This window comes from Rhinopithecus roxellana, chromosome 11 (genome assembly GCF_007565055.1).
Source record: "Rhinopithecus roxellana isolate Shanxi Qingling chromosome 11, ASM756505v1, whole genome shotgun sequence".
NCBI classification, from domain to species: domain Eukaryota; kingdom Metazoa; phylum Chordata; class Mammalia; order Primates; family Cercopithecidae; genus Rhinopithecus; species Rhinopithecus roxellana.
Window position 1 is genome coordinate 41,716,581 of NC_044559.1, and position 12,163 is coordinate 41,728,743.

Genomic DNA, 12,163 nt, shown 5'->3' on the forward strand with positions numbered 1-12,163 from the left:
TGCAGGTGTGATTAATAGATTCTAAATTCTCCTCTTACAGATCCAAATGTAAAATAGCATATTAAAGGCTCTGAAAAGTCCTGCCATGAAGAAACTGTTTGACTGTGAAACATGCCCCCCACCGCCCAGCTTTTTTTTTTTGAGACAGAGTCTCACTCTGTCTCCCAGACTGGACTGCAGTGGCGCGATCTCAGCTCACTGCAAGCTCCGCCTCCCGGGTTCACACCATTCTCCTGCCTTAGCCTCCCAAGTATCTGGGACTACAGGCGCCCGCCACCATGCCTGGCTAATTTTTTGTATTTTTAGTAGAGATGGGGTTTCACCGTGTTAGCCAAGATGGTCTCGATGTCCTGACCTCATGATCCGCCCACCTCGGCCTCCCTAAGTACTGGGATTATGGGCATGAGCCACCGCACCCAGCACCGCTTTTCATTCCTCGATGGCATCTTTTCATCCCAGTGCTTGCAGTGGTACTGCCATGACTGCTTGCCAGTGGATTCTGTAAATGATCAGGATTAATAATGCTCCCAGTGACAGACAATGAGAGTAATATCTTAACACAACATATGCTGTGTGATGGGTGGCGTCTCTTCTTGCTATGTGGTGTCTCTTCGTTTTTTGCCCTGGAAAGATCCCCAGACTGACATAGAACACAGTCGCAGATGCCCTGGGGACATCATACACTGTCCTGTGATGTGATGCTAAACACCTGCTTTCATCCACATACAGGGTGCTCTTCAAGGATGGCACAGAGGAGAGAACCACTTAGAACAGGGCCAGGCAGTCCTGCTAACATCTCTGCCACTTAACCTTGAGCAAACTGCTTCACACCCATGAGCCTCAGTGTCTGCATCTGCAAAACAGAAATAACACCAACCTTATAGGACCTTATACAATGGTTTAGTGATTAGGAATGTATTAGGTTGGTGCAAAAGTAATTGTGGTTTTGCCATTAAAAGTAATGATCAAAACAGCAATTACCTTTGCGACAACATAATAAGATATCAGACCATGATAGTTGTGATTATTGCAGAACTCTTGGGGTATCTGAGACATGAATAAAGGAAGCATCTGGCACTAAAACTCTCTTGTCTTAGTCTGTTCAGGCTGCTACAACAGAATATCATAGACTGGTGGCTTATAAACAACAAAACCTTATTTCTTACAGTTCTGGAGGCTGGGAAGTCCAAAATCAAGGCACCTACAGATTTAGTGTCTGGTAAGGGTGTGCTTCAGAGTTCATAGACCCCTGTCTTTTTACTATGTCCTCACATGGTGGCAGGGGCAAGGGAACTCTTTGGAGTCCCTCTTATAAGAACACTGATCCCATTAATTAGAGTCTTACCCTTATGACCTAATTACCTCCCGAAGGCCCCCACCTCTTAACACCATAACATTGGAAGTTAGGATTTTGACATCTGAATTTGCGGGGGGACATAAATACACAGTCTATAGCATCTCTGAAGAGTAAATAGCAATTCTGATACAAGCAGGAGAATTTCACTGGCAACACTGTTATGGTAATCAGGTATTAAAACTAATTGAATTATAATTGAATTATAATCTCTGTAATTGCTGCTGCCACAAGTAGGTAATGATACAATTTATCCTCTTAGGGAGCCAGATTCCCCCTATAAGAAGGTTGAATTAATAATACAGCAAAATTCACTATGTTGATTTTTAGAAAAATTAATATGTTTGAGGGGTATTCAACCTAAGTCAGATGTTGCTCCAGGCACCAGCTATTTGGAAGAAAAAGGCCCATCTGAGCCAAAGCCAGGGCAGGACAAGCAGCTTTAGGGGTGCTAAGGGGTGAGAAGCCCCCATACGCCAGGGCTCACTCCTTAGGAGGCCTCCTGAAAGAAGGGGAGCAGGAGAGGGGGAGGGAGAACCTCCAGTTATCCAAGGAAGAGGGTGAGCTAAGCTGATGGATACTTGAATTATTGGAGAAAAGTGTGAAATTAGAAATACCCATGAAAAGACCCAAAGACTTGTGAGCCTCTTAGGGACTGCAGAATGTTTTCATTCACATGGAAACCAATTAGACAAAAGTGTTCATACCTGTATTCCAGGAGCCAGTGAAGACAGTGCATATGCAGAGAAAGCTTCAGTGAAAGGGGAGTTTTAGGAAATGATGGACCCAGCCTTCCTGAAAAAGAGGAGTCAGATACCTCCTTGCATGCATGTGCTTACACGTGTGTACACACATAGAGACTCACACACACTAGAAATTGTCTAAAGGTGGATAGCTTATGTAGCTCTCCCTGGATCACATAAATTGTGTTTCACTTGGACTTGCCATTGCCTGAAGCAGACTTTGTAGAACATTCCAAGTTCTTTAGAACTCCCAGTCAGCCCTGTATCTATACCCTGGAGCTCTAGAAAGATCCCTTCCCAGCACAGTGGCTCACACTTGTAATCCTAGCACTTTAGGAGGTGGAGGCAGGAGGATCGCTTGAGGCCAGGAGTTCAAGACCAGCCTGGACAACAGAGTGAGACACCATCTCTATGAAAAAGTTAAAAAAAAAAATAGCTGAGCATGGTAGTGCACACCTGTAATCCCAGCTACCTGTGAGGATCACTTGAGGCCAGGAGCTTGAGGCTGCAGTGAGCTATGATCATGTCACTACACTTGAGCCTAGGTGACAGAGAGGGACCCTGTCTCTAAAAACAAACAAACAAACAAACAGAAAAGAATGATCCTTGAAGTGACACTCACTGCTGATAGCTTGAGGGTGAACCCCCAAGGCAAAGCAGGGACTGCCTTTTGGGGTTGACCTGATGAATATCATCAAAATAGAGTAACTTTCCACCCTCATAACAGACAAGAGCAACTCAGCCATGCTTGGGTTCAAATCCAGCTCAGATATTTCCTTGAGCAGATTATAAATCTTTCAAAGATTCAGTGTCCTCATGTGTAAGATGGGTTTTTTGTGAGGATTAAATGAAGAAGGTGTGTACAGAAAGTGCTTAGTACAGGGCTTGGTACACAGTGAGTGCTCAATAAATGTTAGTTCTTGTGATTAGTCAGGGTGATCTGTCACTTTGTTGTGAGGCATGGGCTGTTCTACATGAATTCATTTCCCAGAAGAGTGGTGTCTTGAGCCTCTCTCACATGCTGACCATTTTGTTTAAAATCTTTGATAGATGAATTCTACACTCCCTGGCCTTCCTTGTCCACAGGCTTCTTCTTAAGAACTCAGTGCCAGGATTTTGAGTAGCACTGGATATTCTGGGGTCATTCATCCAGTTTCCACCACTTTACAGATGAAATGGGAATCAGAGAAGGCAAGCCACCTCCCCAAGGTCACACAGCTTGTGAGAGCAAGACAACAGCATCCAGGCCTATGTAATAGCAGAGCCATTGCTTCTTTGGCTCTGCTGAAGCTTGTATTGTGGTATATCTGTGGTGTAGGTTTGCTGTCTCCTGTGTCAATGTCAGGAGGACGGGCTGGAGCTCCTGGGGACCAGAACCCCTCAGATTCCAGGAGGAGCAGAGAAAGCACAGATGGCCTGGAGAGTCCCAAGGGTGAGGCCAGCAAGTTCTTTCTTCCCCCAGGTGCTCAGAGCATCCTCTGAGTTGCCAAACAGACTCCCAGAGGGATCAACTGTGGGCCCTAAACCAGAGAACGGCTGGGAAGCAGGGTCTCAGGAGAGCTGGGGTCTCACCAGCTCAAGAGCAGGCCAGGACTCCTCAGCACAGAAGCTGGGAATCTTGGGTGTTCAGATCAGCCTGAAAATCTGCACTTGGGAAAAGCCATCTGGCTGGGGCCACCTGTGTGCGGCTGTGACTGGGGCATCCTGCTGCTCTCCTCCCTCACAAGGTGGTGCCATCCGCCTTGTCACTGCTCCTCAGGACAAGCCTGACTGCTCTCCCTGCACCGCTGGCCATTGAGAATCCAGCTGCTCCATCGTGGTGGAAAACCTTTGATGCTCAGAGGGACACCTTCCGCCGCTGGAGTTCTGGAGAGCCTGGTGCCACATTACAAGGAGCCATGTAACAAGGGCGGGGAGGGGTAGGAGTGGGAGACACAGGTGTGGTTTGGGACAGAATAGGGCCTGAGGCTCACGTATTATAAAACCCCCTTTGTTCTGCCTGTATCCTTGAAGTGTGGCCAGTTTCACATGGGAAGCAACGTGGAGGGACAGAGACAGCAGGTGAGGCCACAGGACTTTGCATTCCCATCCCCAACAGTCACCAGCATGTGACCTTGTGGGTGTCAGTCCCCTCTGTGGAGTCAACTTTCTGCAGTGACATACAGAGGCTGGACTGCTGCCACCTCATGCTCCGCCTGGCACGATGGTCGCATGAGACTGAGTGATTTGCGGGTCTATGGGGAAGTGTCCCACCTCAGAGATGTGGAGGAGAAGCCAGGCAGAGCGCTGTTCATTCCATTTCTTTCTTTTTTTAATCTAAAGGAGGGAACGGGCTTTATTAACTCAAACAAAGGGATGCCATACAACTTCCCAATGATACTATGCGGTGATGGCATTAGGTTCCACCTGTTCTTCCATGCTGGGGACAGGGTGTGAGGACTGGCTGCTCTGGGAGACCCTCTGAGCTGAGAGAGAAATAGCAATGCTGATAGCTGCCCCTTACTGAGTGCTCACCCTGTGTCCGGGGCTGCACTGAGTGCTTGTGGTGGGTTCTCAGGCACACTCAGAACAGCACTGTGAGAAAGGCACTTTTGCTGCCCCTGGTGTACAGATGAGGACGAAGAGGCACAGAGACGTTTAGAACCTTGACCTATGTCACACAGCCAGTGAGCAGATAACCAGGATTTGAATCCTGCAATTTCTCTGCATAGCCCGCACATTTTTTTTATTTTATTTATTTATTTATTTATTTTTTTAATTATACTTTAAGTACTAGGGTACATGTGCATAACGTGCAGGTTTGTTACATATGTATACTTATGCCATGTTGGTGTGCTGCACCCATCAACTCGTCAGCACCCATCAATTCATCATTTATATCACGTATAACTCCCCAATGCAATCCTTCCCTCCTCCCCCCACCCATGATGGCCCCAGTGTGTGATGTTCCCCTTCCCGAGTCCAAGGGATCTCATTGTTCAGTTCCCACCTATGAGTGAGAACATGCGGTGTTTGGTTTTCTCTTCTTGTGATAGTTTGCTAAGAATGATGGTTTCCAGCTGCATCCATGTCCCTACAAAGGACGCAAACTCATCCTTTTTTATGGCCCGCACATTTAACACCACACACAGTTGTGGCCTGCAGTGAATTTGGTTGTTCTTCCTGCCGGGGGCGGTCAGTTTCCAATCCTTTCCAGATGGAATTCAGCCCAAAGCTGCGTGCTCCCTGTGCAGGCCCTTGTCAGAGCAGAGAAAGATGGCTGAAGTTGTTGTCCATCTACATTTTTATCTTTAAAACATTGCTGAAATCAATCTCTCGTCTACCGTCTCCAATTTCCTTTGTCCTTATGGGTGGTATACAACTTTACTGTCATTTTAGTGGATGCAAGAGGAGTGGAGATAAACACGTGTTCATCCTGCTGTGAATTTCTGCAGTGGCTATTTTGTTTCTTAAACAGATGTAATGAGGCATCTATTCCCTGTGTGCCATGTGCCCCTTGAGTGGGGGACATCTGTTTTGAGTTGTCTGTGTCTCCAGCATTAGAATGGAACCTGGCACACAATGGAGGTTCAATTAGTATTTGTTGAATAAATGAATATTAAGAAACAGAAAAGAGCCTTGTTCCTTCCTTGTGTCTCCTTCTTCATGTTTTGTAGTCCATTGGAATCTCATTACTAGATTATTGTTCCAGAAACGTGTTCTAAGGACAGGCATGTGTAAGCAGAATGGAACTGGGAATATAAATAGGAAGTTTGAACCTGGAAAGTCACAAGGGGGATGGAGATTTGGGGAGAAGTGGGAGCTGGGAGAGCAGAAGCTCAAGCTGAAGATCTAAGCTGGGAGTCAGGAGAGCCAGCTGAGAGCTTTCTAGGCTGCAGCTGAGCTCCCTAGCTGCGGGTCTCCCAGCCTCGAGGTCACCACTCTGTAGGGCGGTTGGAGCAGATGGGAGCACAGGTGCTGGGCCTGGTGGACATCAAAGTGCACAGGTGGCCAGTGAATGTGGGGTCCATGGGGGCAGAGGGAAGCCCTAGGATGCTGCAGAAGCCTGAGGCCAGCCCGAGGCCAGCTCTAGGAAGAGGGGGAGGCAGCTGCCATAGGTGAAGGTTCAGGAGGGCACTCAGAGATGGTAACTGAAGGCCTGCTTGCTTCTGCTTCCTCTGCCCAGAACCCCTGAATTTCAGGAAACAGAGAGGATGGAAGGACTTAGGGACTCTGGATGATGAGAGTTTCTGCAGTCCGGCACTTGCTGCATGTGTTTCCTCTGTGTGCCTGCTGGTGGCCAGCTCCCTCCTCTCCCTGCTCTGTGCTGGTGCCCACAGAGGTGGCACTCCCTCCCAAACCCAGCACAGCTGCCATCTCAGCAGTCCCCCAAGGAAGAGGCTGAGATCCTGCCTTGGGGCACCCTGAGGAGTCCACTTCACTCTCCTGACCATGCTGCCAGCCTGGACTCCCCAACCCCATTTCCAGCCTCCACACACTCCCAGCCTAGAATGGGATTTTCTGGGAGCCTGACATATAAGCTGGACTGGGAGAGCTTGGCTGCAGCCTCAGCTCAGGACCACCCCCTGGTGGCCCCCTTGGGTGGGAGCCCATCTCTTGATGGATAGGTGAGCGAGCCTGTGTCCTCAGCAGTGTCCTGAGCAGCTAGTTGGGGGAAGTGACTCAGCAAACTAGGCCACTGCCAAGTGGCATCAGGATCCAAAGCATCCGCACTCAGTGGCTTCAGTTGTTAAATTACATTTAGCCTAAAGCTGCCTCCTTACATATTTTAAGTTCTGAAGGTTTCTCCATGCATAGTGAACTGTAACCTAACTGAATGTGTAAGCAGACTATCACCTGCTCTTTTGCCAATCACAGAGTTCGGCCAATCACAGGCAGCCAACTGTTCAAACCATGTTCAAATAAGGCAAACACCAAGAGCTGTAACGAATCGGCTGTTTCCGTACCCCACTACCCTTTGCTGGACGTCACTTTCGTATTTTTGTCCGTAAGTCTTCTTCCACCACGTGGCTGCACTGGAGTGTCTGTGCATCTGCTGTGATTCCTGGGGCTACCCGATTCGCAAATCATTCTTTGCTCGGTTAAAGTCTGTTAAGTTGAATTTGTCTAAGGTTTTTTCTCTACACAGGTTAAGACATAACCTGTGTCTGACCCAGGGTCAACTGTGGGCTGTGTGTGGCAGGCGGCAGAGGCGTGTTGTTCCCTTTCTCTCAGAGGCCGTGTTCTCAAAGGTGAGTTCTCAGGTTGCCTATGCATAGGTGCTGCAGTATCCTCATTCATGGGATTATCGAGTCCCAGATACCACCCCAGAGCTACTGAATTAGACTCTGGGGACCAGAACTGGGACTCTGTAAAGAGCACTCACCTACGCGGATCTCAGGCTCACCTTGTGTGGGAGCTTCTGCCCTCTGTTCGGCCTGCTGGACACAGTGCAGAAGAGACAGTTTTTCCAGGCTGTTCTTGGGGTGTGCTCTATCCTGGAAAGAGGGATCTCGGGAAATGACGACATTTCTTTCTGTTTGGTTGGTGTTTCAGTGTGTTGTGCATTCTGGGACCACTATCAACTCATCTGCTTAAACCTCAACCCTAGGGACCTGCCTTGATTGGTCCTTTCCTTGATTCTCTGTTTCTAATGCATCAGCAACCCCTCTGGCTCCTATCTTTAAAGTAGACTCAACAACTAACCACTCCCCCAGCTCACTGTGGCTACCGTAGTCCACCCCTGTTGTCACCCCTGCTCACCTGAGCTGCTGGGATGCCTCCCACCCATCAGTGCCACATTCACTTCCCCCAAATCCACTTTCCACTGCAGCCCAAGTGTGTATGTGTGTGTTCCTTTTTTTATTAAGGTGCTGTTTTCAGAAAACAATATTCACTTATTTTAAGTGTACGGTGTTTGAATTGTGATGCTTGTACATAACTATGTAGCCACCAAGACAGAAGGCAGTTCCATCATCCTAAAAGCTGCCTTTTGCCCCTTTGCTCTCCATCCCTGGACCCAGGCAGCCCTAAATCTGTTTTCTGCTGTCTGATTTTTGCCTTTTCTAGGATGACATATGTGATGGTTAATACTGAGTGTTAACTTGATAGGATCGAAGGATGTAAAGTATTGATCCTGGGTGTGTCTGAGGGTGTTGCCAAAGGAGATTAACGTTTGACTCAGTGGGCTGGGAAAGGCAGACCCACCCTCAGTCTGGGTGGGCACCATCTAATCAGCTGCCAGCAAAGGTAAAGCAGGCAGAAGAACATGAAAAGGCAAGACTGGCCTAGCCTCCCAGCCTGCATCTTTCTCCCATGCTGGGTGCCTCCTGCCCTTGAACATCAGACCCCAAGTTCTTCAGTTTGGGGGCTTGGACTGGTTTTCCTTGCCCCTCAGCTTCTGTCCCTCTAAAGAACACTGACTAATACATAACTGTGTAACTACCAAGACAGAAGGCACTTCACTCATCCTCAAAGCTGCCTTTTGCTCCTTTACTCTTCATCCCTGACCCCAGGCAGCCCTAGGTCTGCTTTCTGCTGTCTGATTTTTGCCTTTTCTAGGATGTCATATAAATACAGTCATACATGATGTTGTGTCCTTGGGTTTGGATTTTTTTCTCATTTAAGATTCATCCACATCACTGTATATTTTCATCTGGGCTCTCTCTCTTTTGCACATCAAACTGTTGCAAAACTGCCAGGTTCATCAGCCCACTGTGCAGCAACAGGCCAATACTCAGACAGCAGGATTTGCAGCAGAGAAAGAGTTTAATAATTGCAAGGCCGCTGAACAAGAAAACAGGAAGAATTCACAGCCTCAAGTCTGTTTGCTGAGGAGTTCTGGGCAAGAGATTTTAAGGGGATTGTGGAGGATGAGGGGCTGGAAAATACGGGGTCATCGACTGGTCCGGTAAAGGAGTGAAATTATCAGGATGTGGAAACTGTATCTTCCATGAGTCAGCTGTTTAGTGGGTCCTTCAGGGCAGAGGGATGGATAGTTTTGTTAGTTTGCAGAATCTAAAGGAGAAATGCTTAGATTTTATCCATAGAACAAAGAGCCTTGTGATGAGGGCTACCTTATCCTGGGGTTGGGAGCAGCGACCTGCTACAAGGAAATGGGCCAAAGGGCAAGCTGGCTTAGTGATTTCTGCTGACTGTGTTGCTAGCCTAGTTGAATTTTACTTTTTTCCTTTAATCAATTTTATAAAGTGTTTTGGGGGACGGTTTCAAAACCAGCTGAGCGGTTTCTGACCGTGCTCCTGTGCCTCTGCCTGGATAGCTCTCCCTCACCTAGTTCTTTCTCCTCCTTCAGGCCTCAGCCTCGATGCCACCTCCTGAGTGCTGCCCTCACTGTGACGGCACCCCCTCTCCCCCAACACACACAATTAGTTTTTATCATATTTTCCTAAGTTCCTTCATGTCACAGTTATATTTTTCATATATTCTTATGGGTAGAATTGTCCCTGTCCCCAAAATTTGTATGTTGAAGTCCTAACCTTCAGTACCTCAGAATGTGACCTTATTGGAGATAAGGCCTTTAGAGAGATAATCAAGTGAACATGAGGTCCTTAGGGCAGGCCCTCACCCAGCATGACTGGCATCATTATTCAGAAGAGGAGGTTTAGACACAGATCTGCACAGAAGGATGGCAATGTGAAGACAGCCATCTACAAGCCAAAGTGTGAGGCCTGGGACAGATTCATTCTCCTCACAGCCCTCAGAAGAAACCAACCCTGCTGACACCTTGATCTTGAGCTTCCAGCTCCAGAATTGCAAGACAGTGCTTTTCTGTTGTTTAAGCCACTTAGCTTTTGGCACTTTGTTACAGCAGTACTACTTTACTAATACATATATGTTTTTTCCTTTCTGCCCTCTCTAGATTGCAGGCTTCATGGGAGCAGGGATCCCCTCTGTCTTTCATAGCCCTGTCCCTAGAGGGGGTCCTCAACATACTAATATTACTGCATTAATGAATGAGTACATCATGTTATTTTGTTGTTGCCATTATCCCTATAAGGTTGGCTCACCAAGTTTAGGTTCCTTACCCAAGGTGATGGCTAAAAGAGAGAACTCTTGAAACCTGGGGCTGTATCATTCTAATTATGCCACAGTTCCCTGAGGGCCTTCTTATGTTAGATAAAATCTGGAAACAAATTCTACTGTCTTTTCCTTCTTATAGGATACAGAAGGCTTGTTCTTCTAAAAGTGTTTCAGGAAGTTCAAAGCTATTTCATTTGGGCTGTGGGGAGAGAAGCAAAAACAACAGCAAATCAACCAAACCCAGATACCCTGAATGACATTATTTCCAGTAAACAAAGCAAACCAACAAACTCAACAAAAACTGTCTTCAGCTTTTTTAACCTAAGTATTGGCTATCATACTCATTTATAAAGCAGACACCCCAATCCATTCTCATATGATATTATTTATTCCTATGTGACTTACAAAGATCTTTCAAGAAGCTGTCAGTTGCATACTTGGAGCTGTAGGCCCATTGATTAAAACACACCAGCAAACTAAGAGGCATTTACCAGAATAGCCAGGAAAAAAAGAGGCCATGGCAGCTTTTAAACCAACACCAGACAGGTTATGAGAGACCAAATGCATGCAGAGGGGTGTTTGGGGATGGAGGGTGGGCAAGAGATAATAAATATATTACTTCTTTGAGTGACCAGATACCTGGAAGCAGGTTTGCAATATGATAGCCCACTCAATTAATTTGTTTTTCCCAAGGGGCCTAAGTAGCATAGTTATTACTTTAATTTGAAATGAGTTAAGTTTGGGGAATGATAGACAGCATATTTAATGTACAGCTGGGCACTGGTGCGTTCTAACTCTGACTGTGTTCTCTTTCATGTTTTTGTCTTGGTCTCTATATTCTTGGGGTGTCTTTTCTCTGTCTCTATATGTCACAGTGTGTTTCTGACTTCTCTGCTCATTCTTCTACCGGCACCTCTCTGCCTCTCTGTGTGTCTGTCGCTCTGTTGTCTCTCTCTGTCGTCCTGTCGTATTATCAGGCTGCCTGTTTGGCTATAGTAGAACTTCATCAGCCTCCCCTACACTGAGAGCAGAGCTCTTTTGTGGAACGCAATAGCATTCAGGAGAGAGAAAAATCTCATTAAGTGTGCAAATGCTATCTCATTATCCTGAGACTGGAGGGAGGAACCTCTCAAGTTTTGTCATTTCAGTTAGAAAGAAAGACCTTTGACATTTTTACAATTATCTTCACTCTCATGTCTCCTTGTCCCCCACACCAGCTAAAAGATGGGTCAGTAGTGCTGAATGCTCACTGGCTGGTCCATGAAGGGCAGGATCATTTATTGAGATATTAATTCAGGTTCTATCTTTGCTGCTGAAAAAGAATAAAAAAGAATGAGAGGTTTTGCTGTCCTGTGCTCTGGGTCTCTCCCTCCCCCAGGTCCTCAGCTGGGCAAGGAGACAGGGAGGGCCTATTATACATGCTTTTAGACACACACACACACACACAATACATAAGCTTCATCTCTTCTTTTGGTTGAAAAAGTATAGCTGAGTAGGTGAGAGTCATAGCTCTAGAATTATTCAAATCATAGCTCAAACACAGGTTCGCACCCACAGATTTATATCCCAGCTGTACTATGTGGCCTTGGGTGAGTTACCTAGATTCTCTTACCCTCAGTTTGTTCATCTGTAACATTGTGATAATGAGGAAGTTACTATGAAAATGAAATGAATCAATTCATTTAAAATATCTAGAAAAAGTGCTTGGTCCCTGACAAGTACCTGAGAAAGTGCCTCTTATTTTCACTATTACTTACTGACTAACCTTGGAGAAGGAAATTGTTAGTGATTACCCACCATAAAGCTTTGAACTGGATGACTTCTGAAGTTCTATACTTCTCTAAATACCATGGACAGGGGTCTCTCATAAGGCCTTTTACTCTTCTCTACTTTTGACTAACAATGGGTAAAAGCCATGATTAGAAATTGGACTGATAATACAGTGACTTAACACTTTAAAGAGAAAGATCTGGGGCTCACAGAAGACCGACCAATGATCTGAGTCATGTGGCAAAGAGCACATAGGGCAGGGTTCAGGTTAGGTATG

At 46.5% G+C, this 12,163-nt stretch overlaps 1 protein-coding gene across 1 annotated transcript; it reads left to right on the plus strand.

The window, feature by feature from the left end:
- Positions 1 to 3,410: 3,410 nt before the first annotated feature.
- LOC104664199 (uncharacterized protein encoded by LINC01561) lies at positions 3,411 to 3,909 on the plus strand. The gene has a single exon (XM_010365671.2). The coding sequence runs from the start codon at positions 3,509 to 3,511 to the stop codon at positions 3,893 to 3,895; it is 387 nt and encodes a 128-aa protein (XP_010363973.1). The 5' UTR covers positions 3,411 to 3,508; the 3' UTR covers positions 3,896 to 3,909.
- Positions 3,910 to 12,163: the final 8,254 nt, after the last annotated feature.